This window comes from Chrysemys picta, chromosome 11 (genome assembly GCF_011386835.1).
Source record: "Chrysemys picta bellii isolate R12L10 chromosome 11, ASM1138683v2, whole genome shotgun sequence".
Lineage (NCBI taxonomy): Eukaryota > Metazoa > Chordata > Testudines > Emydidae > Chrysemys > Chrysemys picta.
The window spans coordinates 60,061,530-60,077,500 of NC_088801.1; the positions used below are offsets into that span (position 1 = coordinate 60,061,530).

Sequence of the window (15,971 nt, forward strand, 5' to 3'; positions counted from 1 at the left end):
AAACACTTAGCTCATGGTCAGACACACTGGAAAATTGCTGGTCTGAAACACCCCCTCTCTCACACACACATCCAAAAAAACCAAACAAATCCCGACAATCACACCTGCAACCTTGTGAAGATAGCAGCTTATCAGTTGTGTTATGTGAAGACTATCCTGTTCCCAGGCCTTGCAGAAGCTTCTGCTCACGTTGCCTAGCCCAAGGATGCCATGAAGTCACAAGAGTTGTAACTTAGTCCTGGTGACTCACCAGATAGCTTTGCAATGCCCTGTCCATGCAAACATAACCGTTCTACAAATAAATTGTTTTCAGTAGAACTATGCTTGACTACCCATTGCAGGCTCAAACCCAATTCCATACCGTTGTAAATTAGCTGTAAACAATGAGGTAGAGGTGCAAATTGTTAACTAATTTTTGAACAGCTATTTGTCTTAAAAATGAGCTTGTCACAGGACTGGGACCAATGTTTTAAAAAGTTTGTGTGTGAACAGGTTTGTGGCGTTTCTGCCTTTGGGTAGAGACTATTTTTCATGTATTTATCCCACCAAAGCAGTTTAAAAACTATACACATCGCCACTCATCATGAAACACAAGCCTGGGATGTAATTTTTAAATTGGCGAGGACAGGTATGAGGCATTTGAAAGGATATTTCCTTTTCTCAGTTTCAGATCAATTCTCTTTTTGGCTGTGAATGAGAAAAGGACATTCTATTAATATCAGTCACAACTAGTAAAGAATAGAATAGAATGAATTGCTTTTTGAGATTAAAGACAGCCTAGAAGTACTGGAAATAACTAGTCAAATTCACTAGTCTTTTCTGGAGTTTTCAAATGGTTTCCGAAGCAAATGGTATTTAACAGTATTTCCATTATGGGTCAGGCTATTAGAGTTACCTGGTAAACTGGAAGAGCTGGATCCTGACTTGATACTGGAACTTGACAAGGAAGTCCAGTCATATGCTGACTCTGTCCTCTTCAGGGCTTCCTGGTAGTTCACATACAGTTGCTTCCCATACTAAACAAAGAGAGGAACAATAAAATTAACAACTGTTTAGACTGTGCCTGTTTCAGCTGGTTGATTTATGTCCCAAGCTTCTTTTGCCCACTGTTTCTTTCAGACATGATGAGCAGCAGTCTCTCCGCAGAGGCACTTAGGCAGTCTGATTATTTTTCAGTAGAGGTCGTGTTTTTCATTTAGTTTAAGAACAGTCACATTGTCTTTTTTCTCTTTTATTATCTAATTGCTTAGAGAACTAGAAACAACCTGGTTATCCTGGAGAAGAAAATGTCAAACTATCTGATAACATACCAAGTGCAATAAAATCATCTACTTAATCCATTGAGCCAAGGTGCTGGTTCTAAGGGCACATCTACACTACCCGCCGGATCGGCAGGTAGCAATCTATCTATCGGGGATCGATTTATTGTGTGTAGTGTAGTTAATTTTAGGTCAGTCTTCTCGCTCTCCCCTCACTGACACATCATCTGTCTCAGTAAGTTACTATATAGATAACACTATTAAATAGCACTACATTGCAAGAATGGAAGAGGAATAAAATGATTCAGAGTAGTTACCTTAGCAATACGAATGCCATTTATCCACTGGTGTAGAGTTCTCACATCATCACAGCAGAGATATTTGATATACTGAGACTTCTTCTGAATCTGAGGGTGCTATAGAAAGAATATTTAGTCTATCAATATTTTAATCTAAAGAACATTAAGAAGAAGAATTAAAGAGTTAAAAAATGCTATTCTTGAAGAGTGGGCTTCAAAACACTTATTCAATCCCTGGCATTTCTACTTTCAAATCCAGTGGAAAATTAAAGCAGGAAATGCAAGAAAAACATTCAGCTGTCAAGGTTCAGATCAGGACTTCCTAACTGTTGAAACTGTGAAATCATTAAAGATGGGATATATGCAGTTGGTAGGGTGGGGTGTTGCAGAAAAAAAAATTACTTGCCACCCAAAGTGGCAACATGGGGACTGTCTGGCCAGCACCCATTTCAGGTTTGCAATACCATAAAGGGGCTGTTCTTACAGCGTTTTGGTGTAGGAGCTAGTTTGTCCCCTTGGAATCGTTGGATGTGGTCATGCACTGACTTGAAATGATCAGAAAATTTCCACTTTCTAGAAGCTGCAGGAGGGGGAAGATGGTTCTCTCTGATGCGGTGGAAAAGAAAGGGTTAATCCATTTGATCTTTACCAACACATGCATCGTTGAAGGAGATGGGAAGAAGAAAGCTAATAATCCACCTTTCTATACTGCCAAAACCAGGCTTTGAAAAAACAAACCCGCACTAGCTTTTTCCACCTCTAACTGTCTTGAGAGTGGAAGAACAGGGTTTGGTCACTGGTTGGCACAATTACTTTTATTAACAGTTTAGCACAGTTACTTTTATTAATATTTTAAATACAAAAGCCTGTAAGATGAAAACTAGCTAATATTTCTGCTTCAGACAAACTACTTGCCATTCCCTCCTCCGCCCCACAGAAAAGAAACACAACTCTGCACAGTTTATTTAGAAAAATATTCTATTTCAAATTCAGTCTGTGACACAGATTCAAATAAGAGCAGTATATTTGTTTTTTCAAATTCTGATGATGGAAGCCACTTTGGCTGGAATACTTTGTCATTTCCCGTTCAGTTTGTAAGAGTTATGCGTCTCACAGCTGCCAGTATCTCTATTAATTCCTTCAACAGATTACGGTTCAGTTATACAAAGGTTTGCTGGATGATTCAAAATATCCCCATTTTCTTTAAGAAGAACAGGAGTACTTGTGGCACCTTAGAGACTAACAAATTTATTAGAGCATAAGCTTTCGTGGACTACAGCCCACTTCTTCGGATGCTGTAGTCCACGAAAGCTTATGCTCTAATAAATTTGTTAGTCTCTAAGGTGCCACAAGTACTCCTGTTCTTTTTGCGGATACAGACTAACACGGCTGCTACTCTGAAACCTGTCATTTTCTTTAAGGTTATCTCTTACATAAGTCCAAGATCTTTTAACTCCTTTTGAGAACACTTACTCACACTATATAGTCCAATGAACACTGTTGTTTGTGTCTCATTTTGAGTATTTGTGAAATGTGAGACTGAGATATATATCACTTCAGGTGCAGAACATACAATTGGTCTCATTCTACTGTTGAATCATTAAGCACTCCAGTTTTTACTAATCTTGCTATCAATTCCTTTAGCCTATGTGTAGTACAGAAAAACAAACAAACAAAAAAAAACCCCCACACCCCTGTACAGCTCTGCTCAGAATAGAGGCATAGAAAAGTTGAATGACTTGCCCAAGATTATGTAGCAACTTAGTAGAAGACACAAAAATAGAGCCCTGAGTGCTGATTCCAGTTCTCTGTCCCAACAGCTGATTAAAAAAATTTCTGAACTTTCTGTCTCAAATTGTACCATAGCTAAAAAGAAGTTCTCCCTAAAATCTAAACTTCAGGATCAAAGCGTTAACGTTATAACATGGCATACAAAAGCTACAGCCCACATTTGAGGGCAGATTCTGCCACCCCTAGTACTTTTCTAAATCACTGAAACTACTTGTGCAAGGTTCACACATGAGTAAGAGGGGCAGAATCTGGATCTTAATGCTCAAGATTTGACTGCTTTGGTAAAACGTGTGCAATCTGGGTTTTTTTCTTTCAAACTGCCTGAATGTAAGTAGCACAAAATTGAATAGCTATAAATAAACCTTCAATCTGTGAAACACTGCTTCACACTGCTGGAATGTAGGTGAGAGAAGGCCCAACACTACTTAAAATCTCATGTTAACTGTCTGGTGATATACCAACACCATATTTCACTTACACCTCAAAAAACACTATAAAAATTAGACCAGCTAACCCCATCACATGCATTTACTTAAACAACTCACTGCAATTCTCTAAAATTAATGGGAAATTTTTGATCTGTTAAAATTTGAGTTAAGATTTTTTCTATGGCTCCATTTACACTCAGAATGGTAAGAAAACAATTTTAATAAATTTATTCCAGTAAGATTTGGCCCGGTACACTGGCTGGCCAAGAAGTTATAGAAAACAGCTTAATGAGAGCCACATCTGAATCATGTAGACAGGAAATGACTACCGCTATGATTATGTCACTGAGGTCAAAGAAGTCAGGGAATCTGTGACTTCCAGCGACCCCCGTGACATTTTCTACCCTGGGGCTGGATCTCCCAGGTGCCCCCCCCCTCAGCTCCCAACCCCTGCCCTGGTGGGGGGTCCTGCAGCTCCCAGTTGCAGTGGGGGACCCCCGCCCCACAGCTGCCCCAGCGCAGCAGGGAGACCCTGAAGTTCCCAGCCGCAGCAGGCAGCGGGGTGACCCCCCGGAGCGCCCAGTGCAGGGGGGTGAGGGGATCTCGCAGTAGCCCAGCTCCTGCAGGCGGAAAAGGCTCACACTCGCTGCAGGTGGAGGGAACCCCCTGAAGCTCCCTGCCAGCATGGGCAGTTGGGGCCGACCCTAGAGCTGCTTGGCCACTGTGCAGGGGGAGATCCCAGAGATCCCACAAATTGCAGCAGTGGGGGACCCCGGAGCCCCAGCAGCTTTGGGTGTTGTACCTGCCTCCCTATCCATTTTGACAGGGATATTTTTAGTGGAAGTTAGGGACAGGTCACGGGCATCCATGAATTTTTGTTTATTGCCTGTGACCTGTCCATGGCTTTACCAAGAATATCTGTGACAAAATCTTAACCTTAGAAATGACACACCGGAAACGTAGGCATAATCTGTACTTGCCTTGATACTCGACATTCTGGAAATCAATTTACATCAAATAATCTATAAATATCCACAAGTACTTAAATCTCTGCTTTTAATTGCTCTCAATTATCTGCAGAGGAATCATGTGCCAATAACTTAAGAGGACATGAAAAAGAATTTTCAGGTTAGATTTTAACTAATGTTTCTTAACCCAAATATGAAGTAAGTAAGTATTTTTACCTCTAACTGTGCACAAATATATGATAAAGTGTCTCATGGAAAGATATCATCTTTCCATAAAGTTTGTGGACATGCACTAGAATAACTGACATGTCTGCTGTTTGGTCATCGCATATGCAATGAAATGTGAGATGTGACCGATGACAGAAAACAAGTAACCGTACTCCTGTTAAAGGGGAACAATACCTATTATCCCAGTAGTGGCGCTAGAGTTTTTGCCGCCCTAGGCGGCAGCGCTCCTCTGAGCATTCGGCGGCAGGGGTCCTTCCGCTCCGCATCTTCGGGGCACTTCGGCGGTGGGTCCCGGAGCAAGTGAAGGACCCGCCACCGAATTTCCACCGAAGACCCAGAGCGGAAGGACCCCCCGCCGCCGAATTTCCGCCGAGGACGGCAAAATGCTGTCCCCCAAATCCTGCCGCCCTAGGCGACCGCCTAGTGGAAGCGCTGGCCCTGCATTATCCTCATCCAAGCATCATTTTTAAGTTCATGAAGAAACATTTCTTACCATGAACACACAGTGAAAAACTGTTTCAAAATAATTTTGAGTCTACCACTGCCAACACCATTTCTAACATAAAAATATGGGAGTCGAATGGAAGCCTGGCACACCTTAAAGACACCTGACAGCATTTCAGCTATTAACTCTGTGGTTTAAGATGAGAGCTTTAACTAAAATGTTGCAATTGGGCAACTGCTTTAACCACATTTGTTTCCTTTACTACGTATTCCCATTTGCATTCCCCTATATGAATTTTTCAAATCAGATCCTTCTCTGGCATGCAGTGTTCCTAAAGAACACATGAATAACTCATCTTTGAGTTTTTTGTAAAAAGGACGTTAGGCTGGTGTATACATTGCAAACTTTACCCTTTAGGTTTAAGGTAGTTTAATCTATGAAAAAGCTTATGATACTATTGAAGGTTTCTAAGGACGTTTCCCTCCTACATAAAAATGAGTAAAATCAATGTCACTGCAGCTTCTGAAACAGCCACAGCCTAAGCACATTCTCTCCTAGCCCAGAGGCCCAGGGTAGGTGTAAATATGGCCATCACCATGGGTATGAAATGAGCCCCAACAAGAAAAGGAATAGGAATTCTTGGGACAAAATGCTCCAGTCCATGTCCCCTCCTGCCTATCAGCATCCTGGAAAGCTTCTCCCTTTCCCCAAACACATGGCAGCATGATACCTCACTGGCCACCTGACTCCTGGCAGCATTGTAACCGTGTAATCACTCTGTGCGGGACAGAGGAGAACACACTGTGGGACCTTTTGTTTCAAGCATTTTTATTTATTTTTTGCAATTGTCAGTGGGAACATATTATTTAACGTAATACTTTCTAAGCTCCTTCTCGGCCCTTTTGTATGCGTGTAGATCATTTATAGAGAGGAATCAGCCAGCTACGTGGGGGTGGGGAACAGCAAAGACCTCTGCAGCTAGTTCTCCCTTCTGCATTGCGCCACTGTTGCACTTTATTCCACTCTGTTCCATGTACTAGGAGGTAGCATAACACACAATAGAAATGTATTTCTCAACGTATTTAATGAGAATATCACTTGCTCTAGGATTTCTAGAAATGTGGTATCTTTAAACAGACTGAATTTTTTCATAATTAAAGTTGTATTCCCGACTGAAAACTCTTGGTTAATTTTCCATTAGTTACAGCATTGTGGAAAGCACGCTCTGCATTACAGCCTGTCTCAGCATCCATTAACTTTCTGTATTAATTCCTCCTACCTCATCACAACTAGAACCTAGTTAGAAGAATCTAGCTGTTGGAGGACTCTAGACAAAAGTAGCATGTATTTAAAATTCCTAGAGCACCTTTATACTTGCTCTGTTTGGTAAAACATTTAAAAACATATAACAAGTTACCTTCAGCACTAAACAGTAATCTGTAGGTGCTTTGTACTTGTTCCGATAGTCCTGTCCGTAGTAAACATTGACATGATCTAGCTGAAGAAAGCACACTAGATCTCGCGAGACCTATTAAACATACAAATATTCAGTTATGAAAAAAATTAATAAGGAAAATCAGAGCCACAATGAAAAACCTTGATTTAAACACTGCCAGCTCTTCACTCCTAGGCCTGATCTACACACAAAATTGCACCAATTTAACTAGCAGTGCAACGTTTCTACAATTTTGTTAAACTGGGGGCAACTATATGTGAGGACACTCTTACTTTGGTTCAAGTTGGCAAGCTAAGCCAACGCAAGCATGTGCCCACATGTAAAGTTGCACAGGTAGGTAAATAGTATAACGGCTAACGGGTCAGGCTGGAGACTCTTGCCTATATGCTCGGGGTCTTACTGATCGCCATATTTGGGGTCGGGAAGGAATTTTCCTCCAGGGCAGATTGGCTGAGCCTCTGGAGGTTTTTCGCCTTCCTCCGCAGCATGGGGCAGGGATCTCTAGCAGGAGGGTCTCTGCCGATTGAAGTCACTAAAAACAGGATTGGGGACTTGAACAGCAGAGTCCAGGGAAGGGGTAGGGACAGTTTTATGGCCTGCAGCATGCAGGGGGTCAGACCAGATGATCATAATGGTCCCTTCTGACCTTAAAGTCTATGAGTCTATGAGTTCTAACTAAAATGAGCCAGTTGAATTGTGGGTGTAGACAACCACTTTGTCGTTCCAGTCTAAGAGCAAAGCACTTTAGTCCGAGTGGATGCACCAGTTCCAAGAAGCTACATTAACAAACAGTTAGAACTGAACTAAAACAAGAAATTGGTGCTACTGAAATTCAGTATCAGCTAATTTTCCAAGGACAAAATCCCTGTATCTGAATTTTAACCAATAAGAAGTGTAAAAAGTGAAGAGTTACGTATCACAGATGGAGGAAAATACTATAGTTATCTGAAACAACTTGCCAGCACGTTCCAAAATGTTTAAGATGTTTCTTATTCCATTTACATTAAAAAACAGTATTGTTAATTAAAATGTTGAATGAATCATTAAGACTAACAAACAATATGCCAAGTGGAATAGGTCTATGCAGCAAATCCTTGCATAAGATTTTATTTTTTTAACTAGGATATGCTTTTTCAAATCCGTGTATTTTTGGCGCATTACTAGTTCAAAAATTATTTGTTTGTTTCTTTTGACAGTATTATATTCCAGGCCACCATTGAAACTTAAAATGAGCAGAGGGTCAACAGGAAAAGTCACATGGGGAACTCTTCAGCAGCTGCCGGTAATATAAGCATTCATTCAGAACCTCACTGTTTTAAGATTTCATATTCAAGTATTTCTGATTGTAAGGTACACCTTTTTTACATGGTGTCTTATATGTAGCTTGTCTAATGAAATGGAAAGCCTCAAAGAGGAAGACTAATATTTGAAATTTACTTAGTTCTATGGGGAGCCAATGTACTGATCAGAACAGAACACTGGGTTGGGGTTTATTTGCTTTTGGTGACCAGCTGTTAGGAGGTGAGCTGCTGTGTTTTAGACCAGCCATTTCCACGTACAATGAGTTGCAGTAAACCAGCCTGGAAGTCACAAAGTCAACAATCAGTGCAGCAATTTTCTATTTTTCCTCCAGTATAGTATGACGTCAACATAGAAAACAAAGTTGTAGAAATCATGCAGAAAAGGTATGATCTACATTGATTCCAGAAACTATGGTTGAAAATAGACTAAAAAGAAACCCTTGAATATGAACTACTCAAAACAGTGCCATTTGGTAGTCTGACTTGCATCTGAAGAAGTGAGGTTCTTACCCACGAAAGCTTATGCTCCCAGTACTTCTGTTAGTCTCAAAGGTGCCACAGGACCCTCTGTTGCTTTTTACAGATTCAGACTAACACGGCTACCCCTCTGATACTTGGTAGTCTGAATGACTCAAACTTTCCTTGGCACATATTAGTCAGGGACACACTAAAACTTGTAGTGTCACTTAGTCCTTCATCTGTGAAAAAGGTCTATGGGATTAGGCAGGAGAAAAGAAATCAAACTGCCCTGAACTGTACATACACACACTCTTTTTAAGAGAACTATTCTACTCTGAACAAACGTATGCTGAGCTCTTCCAAATGGAAGATCCTTGTGATCTCAATTTTGAATTGGGGGTCAGATTGTTTTACATCAAATCCTTCTTGAATAAATTATTGTTCATTTATATTTTAAAGCTATGTTTTTAATTGATGGATTGTAATGATAATCTAAGCAAGAGCATAGTGCAGCCAAAATTCTGAAGTAATATTCAAGGCTCCTTCTACCCATACACATTTAAATTATCAAGAGGATGTTCATTTTGCTTGAGTTTTTCGTTCATTACCAGACGGCAGGTTGAAATTAGACAATCACTCTTAAGAGCTATATTTTATAAAAGTAAAACTAAAGAAGACACCTTTGCTTTTCCTTTAGGGACATAGTAGATTCCAGAAGCTCGCAAAAGAAAATAACGCTTCTTCCAAGACTTCTTGCCATCATCTTTTAGCCACAGGACTCCTTCTATTTCTGGCACAGTTACAGAACTTCCACAAAAACATTCCTAGAGAGAGCCAATGGCAGTATAGAAAAAAAGAGAACATATAAAAACATATTAATATTTTAAAATGATGAACTGGACTGAGTTTAGAAGCCTGGGGGTTGAAGTCCTTTATTCATCTAGAGAATATACACCTCTACCCCGATATAACACTGTCCTCGGGAGCCAGAAAATCTTACTGCGTTATATCGAATTTGCTTTGATCTGCCAGAATGCACAGCCCCGCCCCCCGGAGCACAGCTTTACCGTGTTATATCTGAATTCGTGTTATATCGGGTCGCGTTATATAAGGGTAGAGGTGTATATAGCATAATTAGTGACTGCTCCACTCAGTTCTAACATGAAGGGTAATTATGAGTATGTGCCCATTTGAACTTTGCGTCTGATTTAATAGTTCTCCCCTCTGTACAGAATGCCAATAAAGGTGCTACTTATTGACAGGTGTGAAGGTTTCCTAACCAATGCTTATCAGTAATAGTCCCAAAAGTGCTCCAATGGCTTTAACCAAACCTGAAAGACATGGGCCCACACCTCAGCTGTACAATTTCCCAGGCATACACAAAAACCTCACTAATAGTCAGTGGGCCCAACTATGATCCATCTTGTGTGTATTTTGCTATTAGTGCTATCAGCGGAAATGTAGGTCACACTTTATATTAAGGTTCCGTTTATTAAATAGATAATAAAAGCATTACAGATGTTATAATCATAATCCAGAATTGACTGGTATATGCTACAGAAAATTACAAGCCTGGGGTGGGGGGCTCAGTGTTCATGTCATGCTCACTGTCAGTACCTGGCCTGGGGAAGCCAATGATTTAACCAGCAGACCAAATTTGGTAATTAAACCTGGTCATGTGCCACATGAAGCATGTTGCGCATATGCTAAGACGACGACAAGCATAGCACAAGGTGGGGTTATAGCTGGTCAAATGCCATGGCTATAAGCAATCTTTTGACTCACTGGACTCTAACAATCTATAAAAACCGTTTAATCATTTATTAAGTCATTAATAATTTATCATTTATACACTATTTATAAATATAAATTGAAGTCTAATTTTAAACATTCATTTACATATTATGAATTCTTTTTGTTTTAGTTGTCTTACCTCCAGCAGCACTTCTTTATTTCTGTCTGCCATCTCAGAGGTTTCTTTTTTCCCCAGCAGGTAGTTCTATAACAAAAGAAAATTAAAGGATGAAACTTCTATTGAAGTTTTGAAGTCAAACCAAGTTATCTTTTTCACTTCCTCGTGCTGATAAGAGTTTAGCTGTTCTAAGACCTGTCTGGTCCACTAGTACAGCTAGATAATATTTAAAAAAATGATTTTGGAGCAAAATTGAGACTCATGTGGTAGGTTGCTAAAGAATAAAAGAAACTAAAATATTGCATTCTGTAATCTTAAAGGGCTGGAAAAAACTCTTTTGTATTTTCAGGAATATTAGCCAGTCCATGTGACATTACCTTAAGTAAAAGCATCATAAGCTGCAGTTCTCAGCCATCGTGGTTAGCCATAAAGCCAGTCACTGATTGGTGTAATATAAACAGATAAAATTAAAAATCCAGAATAAAAATTAGATGAAAAAAATGTGGGCCTTTAGTAGACTACTCCATCCCATCATTCAATATTCTGGAAGGAGCGGACATGGGACTGTTCTACGCTTTTCCACTCCATCTCTATAGTTTTTCATAATAAATAATAATAATTAATACTTTCTATGAAAGAAAATCATGATAAACAATAACTTCTGAAAAAAGAAGCCAAATAGCAATTGTTTATCCATACGGTGTGTGTCTCATCAGTATGATATAATCCTTTTATCCAGTAAAGTGATTCTGCACTCTTCCCCACCTAAGCTGGAAGGGGTTGGTACACTGACCGTGAGCATCTTCCAGACCCCTTTATACTCACGTGCTCTCTCTGGAAGCAAAACAATATTCATGGTATTAGGTCAGACCAAGGTTTTTAACTGAGTAACACGTTCATGCTGACTTCCATCTACAGAAGGCCCATTCTTATTACTAATAGCCAGTGACATGTATTGATGTCACTCATGTATTGAGGAATACGCTTTCAAAAGTGACTAAGATTTTGGGTGCCTCAGCCGGAGATCACAGAAAGAGGCCTGATGTTCAGTTCTCGCTGAAAATAGATGCTCCTTATAAAGGTATCTCAAGTTGGGGCACCGTATATCACTACTCGCTTTTGGAAAGTGAAGCCCAAGAGCCTAGTGTATTAGGTACCTTGCAGACTTAAGAACATGATCCATGCATAGGGTTACCAGATAGCAACTGTGAAAAAACGGACAGGGGGTGCAAGGTAATAGGCGCCTACACAAGAAAAAGTCCCAAAAAACAGGACTGTCCCTTTAAAAGCAAGACATCTGGTCATCCTATCCATACACCCAATATACAGACTAGAGGTTAAGCAAGCAAGTGATCAAGGTGATGTTAAACATGCCTTTGTTAATTCTTTATTTTTCAAATGGTCCTTTGTTTCGATTCCTGATTTTATTTTCACCTCTCTGTCCCCTCAGTGCTGTAGGCCTCTAGCATTACATCATATTTTTTTCATTAATGTTTATAATCAAGAAACCCTAATTAACATCCCTCCGTAGTTAATTTTTGAAAAAGAACAGTGACCTTTTTGTTGTTTGATCAGGAAACAGCTGAATGAAGACGGACCCTGGCTTCCTCAGGCATTCGCTCTCCTTATCTCTCTGCCCCTCCCTTGTAGGCAGCTGTCTATCCCACAGAATCCATCCAATTCCCCTCACCCTATCCTCGTGAGATGGTGTGGGGGGGGCATTGCCAGTCTCCCCAAAGTGATATGTGTCACAACTCAAGCTCAAACCCTTTCCTCCGGACTGTCTAGATGTGAATAGCACTAAGTATTGGTGAGTATTCCATGCAAACTGGTTACATGGGCTGCTATTAATTCCACTAAACTATTCACACACTTCGAAAACGGATTGGTTAGATCATCAAGGATTTTCATTTAGGGGGCTAATCTTGCGCTGACCACAGAGTGTATTCTGGAGGTACTGTTAAAATGCAAAGCTACTGTGTGTGTTTGTACAGATACAAATATCAATATAAAAATGTTGACAAAGGTGCTACCAAGAGACATTTATAAGCTTAAAATTAAGTGAAAAAAATCAGCTTCAGACTTACCTGGGGATTTTTGAAAAGTGCATATTTTTCTATACGTTCCACAAATATAAGTTTGTTTTGACTGTCTCTGGTCCAGTTTAGAAGATTTTCAACTAAATTTTCATGGTCCTCGAAGATTCTTTCTGCATAAACGAGAAAGAGCAAACAAGTAAAAAAAAAAAAATTCTACTCTCTCACATTTTGTAACATGACCTCAAAGCAGGATCCAGTAGGTGGATAAGATGTGAGGAAAAACACAGATATATAGTTAACAGTTTGTTAAAATGGAAGCCAATGGGAGCTGAGAGGACGGTGCTGGGGGAAGGGGCAGCACACGGAGCCGCCTCTCCTCCCTCCCCCCAAGGATGTGCAGAGATGTGCCAGCAGTCGGCTGCTTCCGGAAGCGGCATGGGGCCAAGGCATGCAGGCAGCCTGCCTGAGCCCTGCTGCGCTGCTGGACTTTTAGCGGCTGGTAGATTGTGATCACCTGGCAGAGGCTCCAGGATCGACCAGTCTATCGTGATTGACGGGCTGGTGATCACTGTTTTAGAGTGTAACGAAGCAAATAAAGTAAATTCAGTTTTTTGTTGTTTTTTTTAAAAGCCCCATGACCGCTAGGGGGCAGTCAAAGAGCTGCAAGTTGCCGACCCCTGGGTTAGATGTTTGTATACTTACAATATAAACACAGTACAGTGAAGACCTGAATATTGTATTTTCAGCTATTTATCATCTCATTTGAAATTTATAGTTCTTACATACCCAGGTGACTTTTTTTAAACAAGAATTATGTAAAAATAAAAATGAAAGAACACTCTTGATGTTCTAACTGAAAGATGGTTATATAATAGCTCAGTGGTTTGAGCATTGGCCTGCTAAACCCAGGGTTGTGAGTTCAATCCTTGAGGGGGCCACCTGGGGAACTGGGGCAAAATCAGTACTTGGTCCTGCTAATGAAGGCAGGGGGCTGGACTCGATGACCTTTCAAGGTCCCTTCCAGTTCTAGGAGATGGGATATCTCCATTAATTTCTAATTTCTAATTTCTAAGTGTGCATAGCTAATTTAGGATCACAGGAAAATTTAGCAAGCCCTACCTCATTTGATTAAAGTGAAATGAGATAAGGAAGCTCAGGAACTTTGCAGGAGAACAGTTGCTCTTCTGCAGAGTCTAGTAGCTGAAAGAGCTTATTAAACTTCATTGCACATTCAGTTCATGAACAATTAATAAGGCAAAAGCAATGTATACCAGTTAGTTCACCCTGCTGTTACTACAGGCTCTGTGAAAAAGGCCCTGCCGAGCCCTTGTCTCCTTCACTATACAATTAAGTATGAATTCTCTGACAAGAGCCTTCCCTCCTTTACAAAAAGATTTCTAGGTAAATCAGTAGGAACTCTGAGCCATTGACAACTTTGTGCACAATGGCATGCAGGTTTCTTTTTTAGAATTCTGGTGGTGAACTGCTAAATTGTCTAAGCAAACAGGTTTGTGTGTCTATTGTTTTTTGATTCTTCTAACACCCCCATAAGAAATTATATTGAACAATCTAGAATATGAAACTGTTGAGATTGCAAAGTTACCCAGTCAAGACTCAAGAAAGGCCAAAGTTAAAGTTGCAAAGTTAAAGTACAGCTATGGAGGCTAGCACAAGGGATAATGTTTTATGAATGGACAGAGCTCCACATTGCTGCTTTACAGATGTCAACAAGTGGCACTTCATGAAGTGAGGCTACCGAAACTGCCTGGGCTCTGGTAGAGTGGGCCCTCCTACCAAGTGGAGGAAGGTATCAGCTAACTGTAACAGAGCAGGGAGGTGTACTGCTGTTAGAATAATATGGTGGTGAATACACGAGTTTTACAGTTTCGCCTCCATGCAAAGGGAATAAGAATTTGCTTCCCCTTGCTTGCTGACATAGAACACTTATGTTGTCTGACATTACCTAAATATGCAGGAATTGTATGATCAATAAGAATTCTTTGCATGCTACTCGGAGAGCTCTCAGGTTCAGGAGGTTTATGAGCTCGTGTGTTCCTGGATTCACAAGGAGTCCATGTTTCTTGTGTTGTGTGGTTGTCCAGATGGGGGTCTCATCTTAAGGAGGAGGCACCTATCTTCTCAGGTGGGCACAGAGTGAAGGGAACTCTCTCTCCCCCCACGTTCCTGCTCTGACACCAAGCTAGATAGTCCCACACTCTGAAGCGGGGGGTGGGAGAGAGGAAGGGAGGGAGGCAGGGAGCAGGATTAACTTGTCCATATTGTGTCTGCTTGGCACATACACCGTCTGAAGCCAGGCTTGTAGACAGCAAAGCCAAAGTCTCACAAAAGGTGTCATGTAGGTACAGGATCCCATTTGACCAAGGATGATAAGGTTTGAACAAACCAACATCTGCAGGCTCTTTGTGAGAGGACTGATTAAATTGTTCATGGATTGGAATCTATACGGAGGGAGATACGCTCTGGCTCAGAATCCAGAGTCACTCCGATAAATTCTATGGTCTGTGAGGGAACTAAAATGGACTTTTCTGCATTCACACAGATTCCCAGTGATGCTAGAGATGAGGTGGTACCACCTAACGAGATCTCCCTGTCCATAGTCATCTAGGTAAGGAAAGACTGTCAAGCCGTGGCAATAGAAGCTTGCTGCCACAAATGAAAGTACCTTCGTAAATGTTGCTATTCTTACGGGGAGCACCCTGTCTTGATAACAGTTTGGACCTATAGTAAACCACAGAAATCTCCTGTGAGAGGGATGGACATCTATATGAAAATAGTCACCCTTCATGTCAAGAACTGTGACCCTGTCATCTCTAGGAATGGGATTATCGATGCCAAGGTGACTATCCTGAATCTGAATCTGTGGATAAAGACATTGATTTGCCGGAGGTCTCTATCCTCCCTTTTCTTTGGGATGAGGAAATATTTGGAATAAAATCCCTCTCTAAGCTTTCCTCGTGAATGAGTATCCTCTCGTGAGAGTGGTCCCTAAAAAGGGATGGGTAAGGTGGTTTTGGAGAGGAAGAGGAACTCTACAATATAGCCTGAACAGATGGTGTTGATGACATTTGTCTGTTACCCACCAGGTACAGGAAAACTGGGCTAGGCCCCCACCAAAACTGCATGTTGGGGGCCGAAAGAGATGGCATCTCAGTTGGTTTGCAACCCTCGGAGGTCCCATCAAAAGTACTCTTGACTGCAGTTGTGGTTGCAAGGAGGAGGAAAGAGAAGCATTGTGTTTAATCCCTCTTCTGCTTCTGCTGTGGTTCATATACCTTTGATGGTAGAAGGGCTGTGGTACTGGTCTAAACTGCTTATGATACTTCATCTTCAGTGCTGGTGTATATATACACCGAGGGAGCAGAGGG

The 15,971-nt window shown here is 40.9% G+C and overlaps 1 protein-coding gene across 8 annotated transcripts in view; it reads right to left on the reverse strand.

Annotated features, from left to right (window-relative positions):
- RAPH1 (Ras association (RalGDS/AF-6) and pleckstrin homology domains 1) overlaps positions 1-15,971 on the reverse strand; it is a 170,033-nt gene that overhangs the window by 17,957 nt on the left and 136,105 nt on the right. For all 8 annotated transcript variants that reach the window (XM_024104033.3, XM_008166852.4, XM_024104035.3 and 5 more), the window contains 6 exons: positions 12,634-12,755; positions 10,568-10,633; positions 9,315-9,458; positions 6,836-6,946; positions 1,577-1,675; positions 896-1,016 (listed from right to left, as the gene is read on the reverse strand). In XM_024104033.3, coding sequence (XP_023959801.2) covers positions 896-1,016; positions 1,577-1,675; positions 6,836-6,946; positions 9,315-9,458; positions 10,568-10,633; positions 12,634-12,755 — 663 coding nt within the window. The remainder of the gene's footprint in view (positions 1-895; positions 1,017-1,576; positions 1,676-6,835; positions 6,947-9,314; positions 9,459-10,567; positions 10,634-12,633; positions 12,756-15,971) is intronic.